Consider the following 23,304-nt stretch of genomic DNA (forward strand, 5'->3'; position numbering starts at 1 on the left):
CAGGCGACAGAATGCAGCAACAAAACAGACGTTTCATTGACAAGACGAATGTAACACGGACAAAGTGTCTCTCGCTCCTTCCCTCCCTTGGCGTCTCTGTTGATGCTCTGCGCATAAATGAGATTAAAATATTTAAATCATTTTCCAGCACTAGATTCATTTGAAAGGACAACAGATGGAAAACAACTTTTTAACTCCCTCTTGCAAAGGTGTTTAATTGTTCAAACTACAATGGATTTAGACCTACTAAATACTTTTATATGAGTTATGATTTTTTTTGTCCATATCGCCCAGACCTACTTGACAAGTTATGGACACGGCAGATTTGCAAGGGATTAAGATTACAGACGACTTCCATAATTATTACAAATCACTAGTTTCCCAGGTAGTTCTAGTCTGGTACGAAAAGGGCTTTAGACTTTGTAATATATCAGACTTACTTCTACTTTGCATCGAAATACTGTAACCTATCATCCTAAGTGGTCATTCAGCTGGTTCCCCAGGACATTACTGCCCAGCCTGGATCCTACTTAGCTGATGAGTTCCCAGAATGCATGAAAATCCAATACATGAGTGAGACCCATTTCCCAGTACGTCTCTGTAACGGCTGGAGGAAACTCTCATGTACACACCGGACAGTGCTCATAATGTATCAGCCATAAGTCCTCTAGAGATGTTATTAAATCATTAATGGCAGTTTCAGACACTTATTGATTTTTCAACAAACTTTTACAGCTTTCTTAGTTTTGTTTCTGTGTTTTAAACCATTAAGAGACATTAAACTCTGCTCTTTCTTCGCCCTGTGGGCAGCGTTAATGAGTAGTACATGTCATGTGTCAAGATATGTGTGTGTGTGTTTCATCAGGCCTGCAGGTGTACAGCAGTGCTCTGGCTCCTTCTCCTGTTGAGCTGAGTGTTATGTGCAGAGTGCCCTGTAGCATCTGTAGTAAGTGACCACTACTCGGCACTGAATGCGGCACTAGGCCACAAGGGGCTGGTTTTCTAGACCTAATAAAAGCTTTGATGCTAATCAGCGATGTAATTTAAAATTCTAATCTGGTGTCACTTGTCCTGAAAACCAGTTTGAAATGATTTCACGGTCCCTGGTTTCCAGCTGAAACTCTCCCTGTAAACACTGCAGAGCAAGGTCACTTCTTTCCTTTCCTTTCATCCTTCTCACTTCCTCCTCTTCTGTCGCACACAACACCACCCATGTCCTCTTTTCATCTTTTTTATTACTAATCTATTGTGTTCTGTTATTCGGGATTGTCTCTATCAGCTCCCCTTTCTCTCTAAGTTGGGTTGGTTGTTGGGTTTAGGCGTCCCTGTCCTCACCGTCAGTGGTTCCTTTGTTTACTGACTCGACATATTGGCGCTGCAGCCTGGCACTGAGCCACCCTTCCTGTCCCTCTGCCTGGCATGTGCCATCTGCTGCCCCAGCAGGAGATGCTCCGTCAAACTGTTAGCGAACACCTACGTGTCACTCTTTGTGTTAGTGCATGCTTGTGTGGGCACATGTAAGTGTAAGGAATCCTAACTGTGTGTGTGTGTGTTTGTGTGTGTGTGTGTGTGTGTGTGTGTGTGTCTTCCCTCTTGTCCCTTACCCAGCCTCCAGACCCACCAGTCTCCATAGCAACAGGACCACCAGTAGTAATAGTAACAATAACTCCCACCTCACTTCTCCTCTGGAGGGCAAAGGTATGCTCCTCCTTCCCTTAACTCCCTCCTTTCTCCTCCTCCTCTCAACTAACAACTCTCATCTTCCTCCTTTGCTCCCTTTATCTTTTTATTTCATGTTTTTACTTAAATGTGTCCGCCTGTGAAAACTGGATCAAGTCAGTTTGTCGTGATTTTAAAAGTTAAAGGTTACTTATTCCCTCTCCTTTTTGTTTCTTGTTCAAAATCAATATATCAAGATGATGCAGGGGCATTTAAATGAATACTTAACCCATGAAAGGGTCATTTGTATATCAGTTACTTACCCCATGTTGCAGTGAATGTGCGGAAAAAAAACTTTGTTTACTCGCATGCCTTCATGGTGAACGGAGAATCCAAAAAATTAATAATAAATAATAATATAAGTAAAAGTAAAGGGGGGGCCACATTTAAACACGTCTCTTTACAAACTCTCACAGAACATGCAGTTTAATCTAAGTCTTATTTATCCAGTCATGTGCTCAGTACTTTAAAAATTTCAATTTTCATTCATTGTTGTAGGCCTAAAGTGATTTTTAAATTCTTCAACTGTAAAAATGTGTAGCCTCTACACTGATTAAAAAAATGTTTTAACATTTCGTCAACTAAAACATGCATCTTACGTCTGTGGCCTGGCGCCTTTTCTTCTAAAATCATCACTAGCAATGACCACAGTAAGGTGGTACAGGAATAAGTGCATGTGAAATTGATCCAGTGATGTGTTGCTGTCTTGTGTTGAGCAGTAAGTGTAGGATCAGAGTTGTTGTTTAGGATCTGAAAAAAGGATTTTATGGCTAGATTATGTCTAACTATTACCTTTGTGTTACCATTGTAATAATAATAATGCATCAGATTTATATAGCACTTTTCAGGACACTTGAAGACGCTTTACAGTGCTGAAAAAAATAACGATGATAAAATAAAAATGAAAAATGACTGGTGGAAAGTAGGGAAATGCCAGTTTGAACAGATGGGTTTTTAACAGCGATTTGAAAGTCTGTAGGGAGTCTGCATTTCTGGTGTTGAGTGGGAGGGAGTTCCAGAGAGTTGGGACAGAGGCAGCGAAGGCTTGGTCCCCCAAGGTTCGGTGCTTGGTTCTAGTGATGGGGGTCAGGAGGTTGGAGTCAGTAGAGCGAAGTCGGCAGGTGGGGGAATGGCATTGGAGGAGGTCAGTGAGGTAAGAGGGGGCAAGGTTATTGAGGGCTTTGTAGCTGATGAGGAGGAATTTGTACTGGATGCGGTATTGGACAGGGAGCCAGTGAAGCTGTTTGAGGACAGGGGTGATGTGGTTCCTGGAGGGGTTGTGGGTGAGTAACCGGGCAGCAGAGTTCTGTATGTGTTGCAGTTTTTGGAGGCTGGTAGAAGGAAGACCATAGAGAATGCTATTACAGCAGTTGAGTCTGGAGGTTATAAAGGTGTGGATGAGTATTTCTGCAGTGGAGTGGAAGAGGGAGGTGCGGAGACAGGCAATGTTGCGGTGATGGAAGAATGATGTCCTGGTGATGTTGCTGATATGGGGTTTGAAGGAGAGAGTGGGGTCAATTATGATTCCGAGGTTTCGTACTGAGGGGGAGGAAGTGACATTGTGGCCGTCGATGTGGAAGGAGAAGTCCTGCGGAGAGGGTAGGAGAGCTTTGGGTCCAGTAATGATGAGTTCTGTTTTATTGCTGTTTAGTTTCAGGAAGTTGTTGTCCATCCAGGATTTGATGTCATTTTGATTTTTGTCATTATGAGGCTCAAATATGTTCTATGGTTGCCGCCCCTGATTTAAGGAGTAGCACACCTGGACAACTCACTGGAAGACGCAAGCAGAGTTCAAACACTTGTGCTCGCCCAGGCATGCTACTCATATGTGCAAGTGTTTTTAAATAGTAAGATTTGGGGGGAAAATGTGTGTGTTCAAGAAGTACTGAACATACAGCTTGATAAATGAGTCTTGGATTATACTACATGAGTTCTGTGAGAGTTTGTAAACATATGTTTTGACATAGTTTTGCTGGTTTTAACGCAAAACCCCTTTGATCAAGAATTTCCTCAGCTTTTGGATTCTTCATTCACTGAGGGGGCAAAGTGTTCCCTTAAGAGGGTCTGGCTGCTAGCGACATTGAGTCTCTTATAATTTACTGACATTGGGGATTAATTTAGTAAATCCAAATGGGTGACAGGTGTATCATGAATATGTTTAATATTCAGAGTAGGTTTTAATGTTCTTACAACAGACAGCTTATTGAAATTTTATTACACTCCTTTAAAACGTGGTCGTCTTTCATTTTTTAATCATCACATTTCAGTCACAAAGACTTGATAAGAGATCTCACACAGTAAAAGCAAATAACAAAGCAGAATGTTACAGTATGACTCACTCTATGCCTTGCTTTTAAATGATTACTGTTATTACTATAAATGTAGGCAGTGTAAGAGGAGAGTGATGCTAATGCTGTTCCAAGTGTTGAATTATACTGTCAAGGTCAGTAAAGATCATAGATTACTTTCCCTATTTTCTAATCATGGCCTCCCTCCTCCCACAGGCACTTTGAACGGCAGCCTCAGCAGGCCTCACAGCGAGAGCAGCGGAGAGTTCAGCCTCAGTTTGGACCAGGAGGTGTGGTCCAGCAGCGGCAGCAGCCCCGTCCAGCAGCCCACCTCCTCACGCTCCTCCCACCAGAGCCCCCTGCAGCTGCGCAGGTCGCTCGACCCGTCTGCTGCCGCAAGCAGCCCTGGTCAGACCCAGGTCAGGTCCAGCGAGGTGCTCTCCCTGCAGCAGTTCCTGGATGAGGGTATTGATCCTGCAGAGGTGAGGCCTCGAAGTCACTTATATCTGATGTGTATGGTTTTGTTCTGAGACGTTGAATAGCTTGTTGTGTTGAAACAGTAGTCCAAAACTCATCCTCAATATGGAGGAAAAGAAAGCGTTTGGCGAGTTTCTCTAAAAACTTACTGGAACAGTTTATTTATTTTAGAATGATATGCTGATTAATTTTTCAAGAAGAATTTCAGCCAAGGATAAAAATGATATGAAAGGACTGCGTGATGGCACCGTATCTGACACCGTTTGTTTACTCTGTCTTCTACAGTCTGGCAGTCAGGAGAACCTCACTGTAGACTCTCCTCGCCTCTCCACTTCCTCTGAGCACGTGCAGAAAGAACGCACTTCCACAAAGGGCCGGGGCATACTGCGCTCATCCAGTGGGAAAGCAGCACCGGTCAGCTCTGATCGCCCACCGAGATCCGCTGGACAACCGGGTCGCCCCACTCTGCGTAAGGCGGAGAGCACCCGTGTGAAAGGCTCTGTCCCAGTCCGCTCCAGCTTGTCCACGCAGGGCAAAGCCACGTCCGTCTCCGAACGCCTGGACACGGCCTCCTCCACGCTGCCCCGGGCCAGCAGCGTCATCTCCACCGCTGAGGGCACCACGCGGCGCACCAGCATCCACGACCTGCTCTCAAAGGACAACCGGCAGCCCGTGTCCGTCGACGCCTCTCCTCCCGCTGCCCCCACCAAGGCTGGCGTACGCTCCCAGCCTACACCCAGTGAGTACCACCCCAACAGCACCAACCTAAAGGGACCCCTTACCACCACCCCTCTACCCAAGTCACTCAGCTTACCTTGCCGTAGCTTGGAGGATCCCGACCTCTCCACCCTCGAGTCTTTCCTCGGCCCTTCCTTCACTGTAGAGTCGGTGTTCATGGACTCCATCTTTAGCGAGACGGCGGGCAAAAACCTCCCCTTCCTGTCTCTCAACCCCACCCTAGTCAGCAACATCAGCGGGCCTCCTGTTACAAATAAAACACACCCTCCTTCTATCCCCAACCACATCTCCACCCAAAACCAGGCCACTCACAGCCAATCAAATGGCCAGAAAGAGTATCACGAGGGCATTGATCCTAATCGTGTGAATAATTCGGACCAATCGCTGAGCCCAGAGGACAACCAGTCTCTGTGGTACGAGTACGGGTGTGTGTGAACGACAGGGAGGTTCTGGTTCGCTGATCTTTTAACCAGACTTGATATAAAGAGGGGAAAATGAACGGATGAATAAATGACAAATCCTCCTCTGCATGTATTTATTGGAGCACTATCTCTGTGTGGTGTTTTTGTTTCGTTCTTTTCTGTTTGCCATGGTGCTGATCGGTGTTTGGTTTTTTTTGTTTTGTTTTGTTTTTTTGGTCACTTCCTGTTTTCTGCCTTGTGCTTTTCTCCGAGGTGGGACTTTGATGAATGTTCTTTCATCCAACAGCCATATTATTGTTTCTGCATTGAATCTGTTTCCCTGGCTAACACTACACTATTATCTGCAGTTAGTTTTGTATTTCTGTTTAGAGCTTTAATCTTTAATGAGCACTGATGAGAAATAATTTGTCACCATGATCCATAAAAAACAAAACCTCTGTATTACGGGACAGATCTCGTAGCTGCAGTTTCATCACTACAAATCCAAATTAAGATTTTTCACTTTGTCAGATAATAGATTCACTGTCCACTTTCTGTTTATAACGATGTCTCTGATGAAGTTTGGGTGACTGAGCGTCTTTTTCACTGCTTTTTTAACTCGGTTGCATCATCCACTAAAATGCACGGCTTCGTTCTGTCCGACCTGAAACGCTCATTTTGATTACTGTGATCAAAATGCTCATCGTGTGTATCCTCTTTTTGTTTGTATCGATGGTGTTTGTTTTTGTACAGTTTGACACCCTTTTCTGTATTTTCTTTTCTGTGATATTAACCGGGGCATTCGCTCTGTGGGGTTTGATCTAGTGGGTCTTAACTGACCTCTTGGGGCTGGTGACAAAATGATGACGCTTCATTCGCAAAATGATCTGAGGAGGGCTAATCGATTACGGCAAAATATAATATTGAAATCACGATTAATTGATTCAAGGCTGTTTGTTTGTCATCTTGGCTCAAGAGAAACTAAATATGCTGCAGCCTGGCTGACGGTGAGTTCGGGTTTTTAAAGAGGGGAAAGCACACTGCTGTAAAAGAAAGGTGTGCGCTGGATTTAGAACAGTGGTTCCCAACTGGTGCAGCCACAGCGTCCAGATTCCTCCTTAGTCGTCAGTTCAAGGTCCACACAGTTTAATACAGTCTGCGTCACACTTGAGTTTTGCCATGTTGCCGAGCTAGTCTGCTGTCTGTTGTAAGTCGCTGTCCATCGGTCACTCACTCTACAGCAGGAAATGGCACTTCAAAATAAAAGCTAAGTGCCAGAAATTCACTGTACTTTAAAATAAAGTGTGTTCTTTACAAACTTGACACACTCGCGAGTCCCTTGTGGTCCTTTCAAAATGGACCCGCAACCCACCTTTGATCTGTGACCCAACAGTTGGGAACCACAAAACAAGACAAAACAAGGGCATCATTGCAAAACAGAATGCAGCACAATAATAATTTTACCTCGATTAACTTGTTTTGATAATTGCTGAAAGCCAAAATCGTTTTTAAAAATAAAGTTTGATTAACTGCCCAGCCCTGAATCTGAGGGAAAGTATAGTTGGTGAAGTGAAAGTTGACGGTGAAGGTAGTAGAGGATGACTAAGGTGATTATTATGTATATTTTAATTGATACAGGAAGTTAACATAGAAAGTTGAGAACAGGTGTCAGTGGTCAGATTGTTCTGTGAATGAAGCGAACATCATTTCTTTTGGTATCTGGAAACTTTTATTTACTCATGCCGACGCACCACACCTTGAGAATGGATAATGTTTGATGATGTATTTCAGACTGACAAGATCTTGTACAGATTGTTGTGATCATTAAGTTATAATCAAAGACGAGCACTGCTTAATGTGCCAATACTAGTCGTACTGTCTGCCTCTAGATCCTTATTTATTTCTGCTCTTGTACTCAGTACTTGCTCTTTTGAAGTTGCTTTAATGTATTTAATCCACAGTATATGCAGGTATAAAGTAAATGAACACTTTGCTGTCGCTGTCTACAGATGTAACATAAACATTGCCTTTGTCCTACAGATGTGGAGGGCAGAAAGTCTAAAAGCAGGAGCGGGGAGCCGCAGCAAAGCTGCTAAACCCCGCCCCCACCACCCTCGTCTGTCTGCTACCATGCTGTGAGCGCGTGGTGAGTGAGTGCTGCTCCAGCGGGAGGAATAGGGATTGGGGTGGAGGGGGAGGGAGGGGGGGTCGGTCTTGTCTCCATGGGAACCTAAAACATGGTGTAACAGATGTCGTCCATCCTGCCGTGCACTTGCTTCCCCTGCTTCTCTAAGCCCAAACCTGCCCCCCCTCCCCTCCCCACTGTCCTGTCCGTCGCCCCACCGTCCCTGTGGTGCCAAACGCCTGTTCACAGAGCCTGACGGGACCCTGGTCTGCATGGCATATGGGCCGTTTAACCATGTCGCTCTGAGTGGATGAACACTTTGCCTGTTTGTGTCCCCAATTCCCCTCAACAAGAGGAGCGCTACGACCCCAGCACCTCGCCGTATCCCTCCTCCATGATGCTTCTTGTGTTGCTGGTGAAGGTGACTGCTGAGTGTTTCCTGCTGGTGACAGAAAATAGGCCTTTTGCTGTTGTCAGGCTGTTTGTTGCTGCTGCATGGCTTCAGTGTAGCGCTGAAATCCTTCCCCGCTCTTGTTCCCTCCACAATGCACGTAGATCCAGGCTGGCTGCTTCCTCCTGTCTCCTTGTATATCACTGTCTACTGATACTGTTTCTGGCCTTTAATCTTCTTTTTTCTCTCTTTTTTTACTTTGTCACCCTTGTCTCTCCTTCTCTCTAAATCTGCCTCCTTTCTTTCTCTGACTCTTTCCACTCCTCTGTGCTTGCCTGGGACTCAGAGAGAAAGGTGGCCTTGGAGCTGTGTGTCTGAAGCCTAGTAGAGTTAATCTGCTGAGACCGTCTACAGTGAGAAAAGATTGTATATCCCGGTTTCCTGTTTTTGTTCCCCCTCCTTGTTTTGTTTTCTAAACCCAGGACACTTCGGTAGAGAAAAGTGGCTTCCTTCTCTGTTTTGTTTTTCTTCCTTGAATCAAGGAAACAGAAAAATTCTAGAAAATGTTGCTGTGTTTTTTCTTTTCTATAAAGACTAAAGATGTGGCCGATCGCACTGCCACGTGTCCTTTAGTGTGACGGACTGCTAGATGTGCACTAGTCTCTGCGGACTAAGATTAAGTGCCAATGTTCACACAACAGCCAAAAGGGCCATCTTAAAGCAGACTCCATTTTGGATCTCCTGTGCAACTTCAGTCAGCCGGACCTTCTTCTGCCCAACGCCATCATCTTGAAAAAGTGTTTTCTAAACGGGCAGCATGCACAAGCAAAGACAGACTCGTACAGAACATCTTTAAAGCATGACATCACCAAACCTTTCTGACTCAACCTGCTTTCAGACGGAAGAATCACAATCTGCATGGAGCAATCAATCAGCCAATCACCCCACTTCCTTTGTCCGATCAAAGAGGAGGACAGCGTTCAGTGGGGACGCCAAATGGACTTGGACAGGAAGCCATGACAGCTGTGTGATCGGCGTCTATTGCCTGCCAATCACGAGTGAAGGTTGTGTGATCTGAGAGAGAGAGAAACTAATCATGGGAGTGTTTCAGGTCACCTATATAACTGTTGGCAGCCATGGCTCATGCCACCACACTCACACACACACTGACACAAACCGTACACACTGTTCATCCTAGCTTAAACCATATATCATATTACAGTAAATCATCTCGTACTGCTCCCCATCCTGCTCTGAAAACAATACACGTGTAAACTGCTTCCTGATGAGGCCCTCAGTATAGGTGACCTGTGACCTACCCAGTATGTGCAGAGTATCGTTGCTGTGTTGAACATGATGGTGATAATGAGACCCAGTGTTTTCCTCCTTTTCCACTTTTTACATAAATTCATTTGATGTAATTAAAATTCATCAAGACTATTGTGCGCTCTTTTTGTTTGTATTTTTTTTTTAATGTGCTGAGCCGTTAAAGAATCTACAGACCCATATATTTGTTCTTCTTGTGTTCAGGAGCAGGGGCAGAAGTTCATGTTAACGTAGGGTTTTGGGGGAGGAACCTGCACACTCTTAAAATGTCATTCGTTTGCTTTGATGTTCGCCTTGGAGAAGTAAAGAATTAAAGTGTTTCTTTTTAGTCTGATCCATTTCAGCTCAGGAGCTAAACTGGATGCAAACATGGTGTTGAACTGTATTAAGAGGTGTTTCTAATATTATGGTTTCCTCATGTATGAAAACGAGGCAGCTCGGTTAATGTGAATGCTCGAAGTACTTCATCAGTTTAGCGTTGCAATCAGAATCAGTTCAGCAGAACCAGATGTGCCGTCTTATTTATTCCATGCATTTTTCTTTTACTTCTTTTTTGTAAACGTATTTACAATCTCTGAACACATCGGCTGTAGTCTCATGATGAGCCAGTGCATATCTGGGCCTAGACCTCCTCATCTGTGCCCTATTGTCTCGACTTATGCAGATAAATTTAAAATAATAATAACTAGTCCATACCCATTGGTAGCTTTGTCACCTTCTACCTATGCCAGTCCTCAATGCCTATGTGCAGTTTCACATAGATTGACCACGTCAGTGAGTAGAAAAACGTGGGACAGACAGAATGACTGACTGACAGAATGACACACTGACAGTTTCTGTGATTATGTACAGCATACCATACCATGACTTAGTCATACCAAACATTAGAAACAACACCAACATTGGTCCACAGGGGGAGCCACAGCGATCGGTCGCATTTTAGCCATTTTGAAGCATTTTTCTGTTGTTATAGCGCCACCCAGTTGCCAAGTAGAGTTAAATTTCTCCAGTCACCTTGAGGCGTCCTGTTCTACATATCTACCAAGTTTAGTAAAAATCCATATGGCGGTTAGGCCTAGATAAGAAATGAGCTCTCTAGCGCCCCCATTTTGTTTGATGGGGTCAATAATGGAGGGGTCCCCTCAGATTATGTGTGGTCATATGCCTACAAAGTTGCGTGGTGATGGGTGAAACCCTTGAGATGTTATACACCTTTATGTGATGAGCCACGCCCTCCGCAATATTCATTGCCTTATAGAAGCTCAGTTTTAGGAAGTTTTCCAACTTTTGCCAAGAGGGAACTTTAGATATTGGTCCCTAGATTATGTTCACCCAGTTTCATGCAGATCGCTCAAACTTCCTAGGAAGAGATCCATTTGAAGTGTTTTTCAAATTATTCAAAATGGCAGAAAATCTATATAAGCGGAAGTTATGGGTTCTTGAGGCAAATGTGTTCCTCATGAGGAGAGGCATCTCTGTGCAAAGCTTCATGTCTCTACGACATACGGGGCATGAGATATGCCCATTCAAAGTTTGACATTTCAATTGGTTGCTATAGCGCCCACCTTTGGCCAATTGATGTAATATTGCTTCATTGGCATCCTCCCATGACCCTCTACCACTTTGCCAAATTTCACATGGATTGACCAAGTTGTCGTCATTATATAGTAAGATTATAAAGCTAACTTGTCCTCAGAAGAAAGCTGATAGGTTTCAAGATTGTGCTTTTCCAGTATTGGCCAAACATGATTGGCCAGTACTACTTGGGCTACAAATGGGAACCAGAACACTTCTGATATCAGAATCTTGTCCCTCTGCTCTCAGATTCTGCATACATATACATACGTTAATGTTTACAGCAGGGTTCAGAAACCTGGGCTATCAAAAGAACCATTTTTGGCATCAATTTTATTCTTAATTTGTCCAGAGCTGCAGTACATATTTGTAACACAGCCTATTAGGTCTAAATAAGCCAATCAATATTACTAATGGCTCTTAATGAGCTTTCATTAATATGTTTCAACACAAGGTGGCTACTCTGCAGTGGAGTCTTTATGACTAGTTCGTACTTGAACAGTGCAGTGTTGGTGGTGAAAGCAAAGACATCTGTCCACTCACTGTTAAGTTCTCTGTTTCCCTCTGAGACTTTTTCTTTTTGGATTTGGAAGCAGAAGCAGAAGCAGAGATCTGGTAAGCTCCTTGTAGTCTGTCAACTGACCTTGACGTGTCAGATAAATAATAAAATTGGCTACTTTCAGGTCTAATGTTAGGTATTTTTCAACTGTTTTTTTTTTTTTTTTGTAAGAAGAGCTGACCATTTCTGCAGAGCTCATTCACATCAAAGAGAAGCTCCTTGCCTGAAAGGAGTGAAGTATTGATTAAATCTTTCCTGCACACCAGCAAACTCCCCTCACAGGTGTTTTCACTTCTTGTAGCTGATTCTCAGCTCAGAAAGTGCATGATTCACATTTTCCCTTTTTATGTTGTCAGTTTTGTTACACCTGTCCGCCTGGACAGCTTAAATCTTTTCCATTCTAAGTACAAGCAGTTTGAGACACTGATGGAGTCCCAGTGTTGCTGAGCAGCGCTCTAATCAGAGTGAGTGAGAACACCTGTGAGGCTCTGCAGGGCCTCAGACAGACAGATGTGCAGATGGGGACATGAACAGGATCTGTGAGGAGCTTATATTTGACAAGGAATATTTCATCTCTATACATCATATCCAACATGGCTGCCTGCTGTGAGCCAACACAGGGGAACATACCCTGCCCTGCCTGAGTGACTGAGGAAAGATATCAGCATGAATCAGAGGTATGGAAACACATCTTCACACCCTCACCCCAGAAGCTAAAGAAACGCAATCTTTTCAGGTTTGTCTTAAAATACTCGTGTTCATAACCCTAGACACTAACAGTTTCACTTGCTGCTGTCACTCCTCTTCACACCGGTTGTTAAAATATCTCTTCCCAACACGAGACACAATCACAGTCCTCATCCTTCCCAGAGACAAAGACCTTTTCAGAACAAAGTATTCTGTGCTACTTTTAGAGGACAACCAGGTCAACTTTAGATTTTATTTTTTGCAAAACACAGGCACTGCTGAGACAAAGGAGTAGAAGCACTGCTCTGTCTTAGTAAAAGTCACATACACTCTTTGGATACTTGAGGTGCACTGTGTTTATTCCATCTTGTGACAGGCTCACTGCATGAGTCTCAATCACACTGTAGAGTTTGTGCAAAAATTAAAATGACTTTATTTCACATGACAGTATAGATTAAAAGATCAACATGTTGTGACTCAGGTCTTTATCAGTCACTGTTTGCTCTATCTTACACACCTGAGTTATGTTACAGTCACGAGCTGAGTGAGGGGGCGACTGCTCCAATGTGCAAGCCTATTGGCCAAAAAACAAGGAAGTGAAACACCAATAGAAAGGAGGGGAAGAGAGATGGAAGGGAATATAATCTCTGTTTTGATTGAGAGTATACTTCACTCATGCACTGAGCCATCCACAAGATGGAATAAACAGTGTGTATTTTGCCTTCATCACTTCCTTTGGAATTGCTTTAGAAATGATCTTTTAATTGCCAGTGTGAGCAGGAGAAATGTTTACAGGATGCAAAACTGTTTGACTGCACACATGAGCACTTGTTGGTTTTATGCCAGAAAAACTGCTTTTGCTCTTGTTAATGTTCACTACATGTTTGTAAAGATGCCGCTTGTCTTGTGACGTCTGTGCAGCATATTGGTGGCTTTGTCTGGTCTTTGGCGCCACCTACAGGTGACTGTCAGTACTGCAGTTAAAACAAATAGAACAGCAGATATTAGGCTGTGTGAATTACTGTAAGACGGACAACCTTCCCTTTAACCCTTTGAATCCTCAGATAATTGTCTTGAATTCGGTGAAAAACATGGGAAGAAGTCGCTGAGCAACTCGAAAAGAAATTAGTCAAAAGTACAAGAAAAATACCTGAAAAGTAGCAAAAGTACAAAGGAACAAGAAAAATACCATTTAGCAAAAAAAGTGAAAAATACAAAAAAATATACCTGAAAACTAGCAAAAAAAAAAAGAAAATACAAGAAAAATATCTGAAAATTGTCAAAACAAAAAAGTAAAAAAAAAAAAAAAAATACAGGGAAAATATCTAAAGAATGGTAAAAACAAGTACTACAAAAATACGTGAAAGTTAGCAAATAAAAAAATAAAAAGTACAGGAAAAATACCTGAAAATTAGTAAAAACAAGTATATGAAAAATACCCCTAAATTTGTAAACAAAATGTAAAAGGTAGCAAAAACAGTAGGAAAAAACGACACAAGAAAAACATCTCAAAATAAGCAAAAACAAGCTACAAGTAAAATACCTGAAATTGGGAAGAAAAAATAATAATGATAAAAAAAATTTAATTAAAAAGTAGCATAAAAAGTTTTGTAAAAAAAAAAAAGTACAAGAAAATTACCTGAAAATAAGTTTTCTGGACATGTTTTCCTTTATCTTATTTATTTATTTATTTATTTATTTATATAACTCTTATTTTCTGAATCTTTTATTTTCTTGCAATTTGCAGGACATGCCTTTCCAAGTTGCTTATTACCTTTTTTTCCCCATGTTTTTGGGGGAAAAAAAGGGTTAAACTAACATTTCAAAATGGGTATTATTTTTTCCTCTCACATTAGGAATGTTTTTTCTCAGTAGAACTGGGTCAAGGAATGAACAGGGTTCCCACAGTCATGGAAAAACATCAAGTTTCATTCTAAATTTCATTTAAGTCAGGTTATTAGTAAAATCCTTAAGTTTTTTGAAAAATCATGTATTTTTAGTGTGTATTTAAAGGAATGAATTGTAGCAGTGATCTTCCATGGATAACTTAATGTAACATAACAGATTTATTTCTGTAGCTGTTGGTGTAAAGTAGCTGTAATATGTGTTAACAAGTAACGTTTTAATATCACAAACATTGCCTCATTTTCTCCCTGTGGTTTATCTCTAATGAAACCACTGCCTGTCCACAGTGCATTAGCATTTTAATTGTTTCTCAGATGTATGAGTGTGCATGTGTAAAGTACCCTTCCATCCCTGAAAAATAGCCATGGTGGTATTCAAACCCTGTCTACATACAATGCAGCATTATTTGACCGACTCGCATCCAGAAATAAATGTATAATCGAATGCATTAAGACAACACTGGTAGTACGATCAGTCCCGTTTCCCCTCATGCCAGCTATTTCAGATTAAAAAAGGTGATTTAATTTTCATACAGTAATTATCTTTAGGAGGAAAGTACACTATACAGTTCTGTTCGTGTACATATAGGTTAATGATCATGGAAATTTTATTATAGGTCCTTGACAAGTCATGGAAAAGTTTTTAAAAATTTTCCAAGAAAATGTGTGGGAACCCTAGCTAAAATTAAATCATATCAATAAGTATATTCTTAAAATACTGTTAAAATATCACATAAAACAAATGTATGCAAAATCATCAAAAACAGTTTTCCAGTGTTGTCTTAAAACGTTTAAAACAAAACCTTAAATAGCTGTTCTGGATTTCAGTTCACTTGCAGTCATTTTTTTAACATATTTAGATATTTACAGGCTATATATATAAACATACATATATTACACCTTTGAAAGTTGATAGATGACATGGCACACATACAGTTATAGACTTTAAGTATGTGCTTTTTCTAATAAAAAAAAGCTGCATATAACTAATCTTTTAATCTGCAACATGAGAGAAACAGACACCAACATTGAAATGCTATGTTTTATTAAATACTCTTATTGTCCAGTAATAACAGAGCTATGAAGAACAACCATCCAAACAAACACTTGATAGTTTTTAATGTATGTTTATTAACTGTATGGTCATGCAAAAAAATCCAGCATCCAAATGAAACTCAAAGAGTATAGACACATGTAGCCCCTTTAGTACAAGGTTACAATGCAATAAATTTACTTACATACAAGCTAAGGCTTCTGCTAATCGCTTATGCTTTTTACTGTGAGATAACATCACTTGGTTTGGATATCTCAGACGGAGCCGTTTCATAACCTCGAGGATGCAAGTAACATAGATTTCCATTTCTTTATCAAGTAAACAGTGAAAAATTACCAGAAAGTAGACATGCATATTTCTTCCATTTGTAGAACTGCATATATATTGTTGCCGTTAAAGATTGTGGTTTTTAATCCTTTGTCCAACATGTTTCTTCCCCTCACTTCAGTCAGGTTCTGTTTGTAATCTAACACGTATTAAGACATTTGCCAAAGTATTTTAACTATGGAGTTTATCAGTTTTGCGCACGTTCGCAAAACTATTTATATGAAGCAAAACCACAGACAGCAAGTTACGTTACCTACTGTGATGTCTGATTCTCTTGTAGGCAGCAGCTGCGCCCAGCCTGAAGCTACTCAGTGTAAAGGTAAGTTTATATTTGGTCACGTTTCCTATTTACATCAGTGAGACTTAGAAGTCGATACCCTGTCTTGTTAAAATGCAATCTGTTGCGTCACAATGGATCTCAATGACACTTGAGCTGAAGCAGGGAGGTCACTGTAGTGCTGTGTGTGTGCTCGCTGCACCAGCTGCCGATTCTACTGTCAACTCTGACCCTACTGTCATGGAGAGAAAAGCACAGGTGTAACCAGTAACACAAAATATGGCTCTGTTCCATTAAAGGGACAGTTCACCCCAAAATAAAAAAAAAAGGTCCTCTTACCTGTAGTGCGGTTTATCGATCTAGATTGTTCTGGTGTGAGTTGCTGAATTTGGAGATATCCGCCATACGTAGAATTTTTATAATTGTCTTATATCTTGCCGTAAGACATATTATTGGTAACTAATTTAATATATTGGAATAGGTCTAGGATAATTAATTATTGTACAGCTTTATGCTGATGGAGCTATATAATTGACTATTAATTTATGGAGAAGAGGTGGGAATAAATAAGTTTGTACTTCCTCCCACTCCTTCTTGAAAATGTAAGTCAAATCATTGTTGTTTGCAGTTTTCATGCTTCCTTTAGTAACCTTATTTTTCAAATGTCTGTCTACTACTGTATGATTATTTTATTTATTTGCTACTTACATGTTTGAAATAACTAGATGTCACTCAGCATGTGGTGCTCAGAGCGCCAAAAAATACATTTGAAAATCTCAACAGCAATGCCTCCTTGCATTAACTATGACCTGGTTACTTAAGATAATGCACACATTTTGTTGTCAGCAGTATCATGTAGGAACTATTTTCTTTCTACTTCCTACTGCGCAGTGATACAGTTGGCAGGTGTAGTTTGGTAGAAAGAAAATAGCTCCCGCATGAAACAGCTCACAACAAGGTCTGTGGATTATCTTGAGTAACTGGGTCATGATTTCTGGAAAGACACATTGAAGTTGAGTTTTTCAGATGTTTTTTTGACGCTTTGAGCACAAGCTGAGAGGGCAGACATCTCTACAGCTGATATTTCCAACACTCAACAGCTCACACCAAAACAATCCAGATTAATAAACAGTACTACAATTAAGAGGGAAGATGTGCCTTTTTCATTGTTGGGTGAACTGTCCCTTGAGTGTCCCAGAAAGCCATTCTAGAGAGCGATACCAGGACGGTGGAGCTGGCACAACTTAAGGAGATGCAGCATTTATTTATGTCACTCTTTACACCTGTGCTTTGTGTGTTAAATCTGCTGTGAAGGAATATTGTGGCTTCATATCAATCGATCAAAAATGCAAATTTCAACTTGATCCAGCTGTCCAAATACTTCGGCAAACTGACTGCAGCTAGTTGTTCCCCCAGATCAGTTCCCCTTTCTTTAAGCTCACCTGTAAAGTTTAACTCTTTCCACTGAAACATCCCCATGACTGCGAAAATACACAATGAAAGAAAAGCATCTTGTCAGATCGGTGGCATCAACAGACAACTGGGCCGGTGCCCACAGCACAAACAGATCTACTTAGAGCCATAAAAAACATCACATAGTTTCAGTAATGGTTTTACAACGCATCGTCGTTGTGGTGCAAAAGTGTACGTGTGTGTGTGTGGGGGACACAGTTTTCATGGCATGTCAGATATGTCACAGCACTCAGAGAGAAGCACAGGCGGTTGATACAGTAGGACGGGTCTCACATGAGTCACGTTTTTTAAAAATCTGTTGGACTGCGTCAGTGCACGTACGTAGACACCTTATGTGATGATCTGAAGCGTCGTCATGACCACCAGCAACACCCTAAGTAGAGCATGAGTTACTATGGAGCAGCGTAGCACAGAGACGGGACACCCCTCCGCTGGTACAAAGTCACACACACTCACAAAGTTTTTACGACACAGTGAAAAAACAGTGCTGCGAAGTTTAACCACTGACACAGATATGTTTCGTCCTCTTTAAAGGGAGAATCTCGTGTGCTTATATGACGCTGTGAGTTCCAATATTATTAGAAACAAGTGTGTGTTTTAGTCAGCATTCAGTGTGTGTTGATCAGTGTGTGAGGGGGAACGGGGACGGTACAAAAACAGGGTTGTGGCAGTCTCAGCCTCAGATCATTTCAACCCCTCATTTTTTATAGTTCTGGCTAAAACGATTGATAAAAACATCAAAACACTAACGACTACGACACTTACAACAGAAACTGTGACAAAGGGACCAAGTACATTGATTGCCATCAGCGAAGGTCCCACAGCCCTCCAGCCGGCATAGCCCTCTTCCCATCATGCCTTTTTTTTTTCTTTTTTTTTTTGGTCCAACACCTCGGCTGCATTCCCTTTTTAACATGCTTTTTTAATAGTGCCAGGACTTCACACAGAAGTACAGCAAGCCAAGAAGGACGACATACAAATTTTAAGAACACAATCAGAACAAGAGACAGGCATAAGGGTGACATCATCATCATCATCATCATCATCACACGGCGTGGAGCTACTAGGACAGTAATGGGGCGAGTATAAGAGGCAGGAATGATGGAAGTAGGAGGGGCAGAGGTAGGGTGGACGGGAAGGGATTTGGCGAGCGTAACCTGAAGTTGCAGAAAGGTTCACTCCCTCATAAAGAGCGAACACAACAGCATCGAGTCGTAAGTGTCTGTGCAAAAACAGTACAGGCCATTAGACAGTTCAATATTCATGCTTCACGTCAAAAATACACACAAACAGATAAAAGAAAAGGAAGAGGTTGGCGTGAGAGAGCGTCCGAGCTTCGATTAGGTACTTCAGAGACGTGAGGAGCTTTACTGTGAGCGACAGTGCCTCTCAGTGTTCAAACACTGCAGGGCAGACAGGTGGAGGCCTTCTGCAACTTCAGGATGAGCTGGCCTAGATGTTTGTCATGTCTAAAGCTCAAGAGGCTCAACCCGACAGGCTGGAGCACAGGGACCTTGAGTGTGCGAGTGTGTGTGTGTGCATGCATGGTGTGTGTTCTGTATTTACAACTCGGGACCTCAAAGCAGAAAAAAAAAAAAAAAAAATCACCCGCTCATGCTGAACTCTCCTCCCTACACCCTGAAAGTAAATCATGTTTCCCCTTTTCTCCTATATAAATATCTATTTATACACAGTTCTATTAAATAAAATCCCCCTTTTGATTAAAAATGATCCTTTTTCAACACAAAATACTTTAAAATACATCATTCAGGTAAAAACGGCTTGTAACACATAATACAAAAACACAAATAAAAATAAAGGTCCCTTCAGTAACCAATCACGATCCCTAAACCCCTTTGAAACATTGTGTGTGTGCAGATGCTCAGACCTGACACTTGTTAAACTCTGATATTACGTAGATATTATTTGCTCCGTTCCCATAAACCCAACCCACATATACCTGTAACTGTAAAACAATCTTCTGCTAAAGTAGACCTTCTGCTGCTCTCTCAAGACAACAACAAAAAGAAATCACATTTTTCCTCCCCAGTTCTATTCACTGTGTGTGTGAAGTGTTTTTCTGTTAAATATATATTTTTAACATGTTTAATACTTTTCCAGACAGCAGACAAAACAAAGACAGGGAAATAAAGGCCATGGGAGACGAGAACCAGGACAGCATCACCCTGTGTCGCCACCAGAAACATGCACCATCTGCAAGAGGCGGCTGACGTCAGCCGGGCCCCAAAATCACCTAGCTAGGGTAGGACTGGATTGGTGTTGGTCGGTGTGGTCGGTCATTCAGTCAAGCTTTTGAAATATGCATTTTTTTTGTTTGTTTGTTTTTTCTTTTTAATTTATGATGTATTTTCCCCACTTTTGTGTTTTTACAACTTTCCAAGCAGCCTCTTCCCGGCCAGGATCCAGGCACCAATCCGACCACGGAGGATAAATGCTCCAAACAGCTTTAGAGTTCAGGCAAAGCTGCAGAGAGAAGAATCCAAAGGTTAGTGTGAACGCTGTCACTTTGCCTCAGTGCAGATGGTTTATGTTTTTAGATGTTCGGGTTTTAAAATATTGCTCTCTGATAAGTCTGCCTTAAGTTCAATAGAGGTGACAAGAATTTTATTTATGCTATTAAAGCTTAAATACATTAAGAATAAGACAGCAACTAGGGGTGTAACGGTACACAAAAATCACGGTTCGGTACGTACCTCGGTACACAAATCACAGTTCGGATTTTTTTCAGTACAGTAATGAAAAAAATAGACAACTATTAAATATCTTTTACTTATTGGTAACCTTATTAAAACATACCACCACAGCAGTTAACTCTTTTTACACAATTTTTGAATGAAACAAATATATATAAAATCCTGCTTTTTCACATTGTTTGAATGAAAATAGAAATATAAAAGTGAAAAATAAAATCCTGCTGTTTTTTTAAAACATTTTTTGAATGAATATACATTTCTGCTTAAACAGTTTTACTCAATTAAAATAAAAAGTGTAGTGCAGCTGGTCAGCTTTAAAGCCTGCTCAGATTCAGTTTTACTAGGAACTTACTTAGCTTTCCCACTTTGTTAAAGTGCAGTAAACAAAACGTGCTTATATCTAAAGTGCAGCTTAAACAATTTTACTCAACTCCAATGGCGTTGATTATTTCTTTAGCGCGATGGTCAGGGAAACGCTCTTTCTTTTTAAACGACGACGATATCGTAGTTTGCACCAGATTGCTTTTTCTAGTCGTGCCGGTTAACATTCAAACTCGGGTGGTGTCGGTTTAGATGCGTTAGCATGTTAGACGTGTTTCCAAGTACATACCCGACCGCTGTTCTGCAGTGTCGGCACACTGCTTTTGTCTTGTCAACTTGTTTATTTCCATCTTCGTATTTTACCCTGAAACCAAAGTGTTCCCAAACGGAGGACTTAAGGTTTGCGGCTGGGTCTTCAGGTTCGTCAGGCTCACTTGCCATGTTGTCAAAATGCAAGAATGCGCTGCACAAAGTGAAAGCGGAGATTTACGGGACTCGGTCCGTCACTCAATTATGTCTGTCGGGGAACTAGATATTTTAAATGGTTCGGCTCGCAAAAACGGAATTAAAATAAAACAAAATAAAATAATATCCTGCGCCCAATAATTCAGTACACGGTCGTGTACCGAACGGTTCGACACAAACACATGTACCGTTACGGCCCTAACAGCAACATAAAATATTTGTCATTTAAAAAAAAAGTCTTAGTATGGCATAAAAAAGTCAGCAATAAAAATGTAGTCTCTTTTTAAAAAAAAACAAAAAAAAAACAACGATAGTGCCATTTAAATGTCAGTATAATTGTCATAAATATTTCTATTAGAAAAGTCAAATGTCCTAAAAATTTGTAGTATGTAATGAAAAATGTTGTTTACAATGTCAGAATGAAGTTGTCACAAATCTGCCATAGAAAAGTAACTTAAAGTCATAGTATATTATGCCTTAAAAATGTGATACTTAATAACAGTCATAATAGTTTACCATTAAATATATAAAAAAAAAAGTCCAAGTATGCCATAAAAATAAAAATAAAGAGTCATGGTACTGTATGCCAATAAAAATAAGTCATAGTATGCTGTTAAAAACAAATAAGTCATATTATACCATAAAAATTTCATGCATCGTAAGTATTTCGTAGAATGTCATAAAAGTAGACCACTGAAAATACAAGAAAGTCATGGTGTGCCATTAAGAATATTTCATAGTATAGTCTGCCAATAAAGAGTCAATGTCATAATACAGTAGTATGACAGATACAGGTCACAGTATATCATGCTGTTAAATAATAATAATCAGTCATTGATTCATGTCATTAAAATGTAATACATCATTACAGTTACAACATACAATTAATGTCATTCATCATCAAGTTTACCATTGTGTTGTCTAAAATAGATGCTCTGCTCTCTTCCTTCTCCCCCCTCCTCTCTTCCTTCCTATCTTCCTCTCCCTCTCCTTCCCTCTCCTCCTCTCTACCTTCCTTCCCTCTCCTCCCCTCTACCTTCCTACCTTCCTGACTTCCTCTCCCTGTCCTCCACTCTCTCTTCCTGACACCCCTCCTCCTTTCCCTCTCTCTACCTTCCTCTCCTTTGCTTCCTTTCCCTCACCCCCACTCTCCACCCCCTCTCCTCCTCTGCCTTCCTGACTTCCTCTCCCCCTTCCTAACTTTCTCTCCTTCACTTACCTTCTGTCTTCCTAACCCCCCCTTTCCTAGCTTTCTCTCCTTTGCTCCCCCCTCCTCTTCTTCCTTTCCCCCTTCCTGCCTTTCTCTCCTTCGCTTCCCTTCCCTACCCCCGACTTCCCCCTTCTCCCTTCCTAACTTACTCCCCCTCCCTCTCTCTACCTTCCTCTTCTCTACTCTATTCCTAACCCCCCTTCTCCCCCTCCCTCTCTTCCTCTCCTCCACTCTATTCCTAACTGCTCCCCTCCTCTTCCTTTCCCTCTCGCTACCCTCCTAACTTCCTCTTCTTCTCTCTACCTTCCCCTCCTCCTCTACCTCTGACTTTCTCTCTCTTTACTTCCTATTCTTCTCACCCTCTCCTCCATTCTATTCCTAACCACTTCCCTTCCTCTCCCCCTTCCTCTCCTTTTTTCCTTTCCCTCACCCCCACTCTCCCCCTCCCTCTTCCCTCTCGTCTTCCTCTCTCCCTTCGTAACTTCTCCTTTGCTTCCCTTCCCCTCTTCTTCTCTCCCTATCCTCCTAACCCCCCTCTCTACCTTCCTAAATTCTTCACTTCCTCTCTCATCCGCCCCCCTCCAAACTTCCTCTCCTTCACTCTATTCCTTCCCTCTACCGTCCTCTCCTTTGCTTCCTCTCCCTTAACCCACTCTCATCCTCCCTCCCTTCCCCTCTCCTCCGCTCTCTCTTCCTAACGCCTCCTCCTCTTTTCCCTTTCCCTCTCTACCTTCGCTTCCTTTCCCTCACCCCCACTCTCCCCCTCCTTCTCTACCTTCCTGACTTCCTCTCCTCCACTCTTCCCAATTCCCCCCTCCTCTTCCTCTCCCTTGCCCCCCTCCTTAGCTTCCTCTCTCTCATCCTCACTACCTTCCTACTTCTCTCCTTCGCTTCCTCTCCTTCTCTCTACCTTCCTCTCCTGCGCTTCCTCTCCCTTACCCCACTCTCATCCTCCCTCCCCTCCTACGTTCCTAACTTCCCCTCCTTCCCTTCCTTTCCCACTCTACCTTCCTGACTTCCTCTCCTCCTAACCCCTCCTCTTCCTTTCCCTCTTGCTACCTCCCTAACTTCCTCTCCTTCTCTCTACCTTCCTCTCCCTTACCCCCTCTCCTCCTCAACCCCCCTCCTCTTCCTTTTCCTCTCCTTCTCTCCGTTCCTAGCTTCCTCTCCTTGCTTCCCCTCCCTCTCCTCCTCCCCCCTACCTTCCTCACTTCCTCTCCTTCACTTCCTTTCCCTCTCCCCCTTATCTCTCCCTCCTCCTAGCTCCCCTTCC

General features: G+C 41.9%; 2 protein-coding genes across 33 annotated transcripts in view; one reads left to right on the forward strand and one right to left on the reverse strand.

The window, feature by feature from the left end:
* LOC125903146 (girdin-like) overlaps positions 1 to 7,769 on the forward strand; it is a 92,753-nt gene extending 84,984 nt beyond the window's left edge. For 3 of the 5 annotated variants that reach the window (XM_049599859.1, XM_049599861.1, XM_049599863.1), the window contains 4 exons: positions 866 to 946; positions 1,609 to 1,698; positions 4,224 to 4,489; positions 4,770 to 7,769. In XM_049599859.1, the coding sequence (XP_049455816.1) occupies positions 866 to 946; positions 1,609 to 1,698; positions 4,224 to 4,489; positions 4,770 to 5,657 (1,325 nt within the window). In that variant the 3' untranslated portion in view covers positions 5,658 to 7,769. The remainder of the gene's footprint in view (positions 1 to 865; positions 947 to 1,608; positions 1,699 to 4,223; positions 4,490 to 4,769) is intronic. The other 2 variants (XM_049599862.1, XM_049599864.1) reach the window with 2 other exon arrangements.
* A 7,532-nt stretch (positions 7,770 to 15,301) lies between these two features.
* camk2g2 (calcium/calmodulin-dependent protein kinase (CaM kinase) II gamma 2) overlaps positions 15,302 to 23,304 on the reverse strand; it is a 95,254-nt gene continuing 87,251 nt past the window's right edge. For all 28 annotated transcript variants that reach the window (XM_049601360.1, XM_049601357.1, XM_049601351.1 and 25 more), the window contains one exon: positions 15,302 to 19,805. The gene's annotated coding sequence lies outside the window, so the exon portion shown is untranslated. The remainder of the gene's footprint in view (positions 19,806 to 23,304) is intronic.

The sequence above is a fragment of the Epinephelus fuscoguttatus genome, linkage group LG16, assembly GCF_011397635.1.
Source record: "Epinephelus fuscoguttatus linkage group LG16, E.fuscoguttatus.final_Chr_v1".
NCBI classification, from domain to species: domain Eukaryota; kingdom Metazoa; phylum Chordata; class Actinopteri; order Perciformes; family Serranidae; genus Epinephelus; species Epinephelus fuscoguttatus.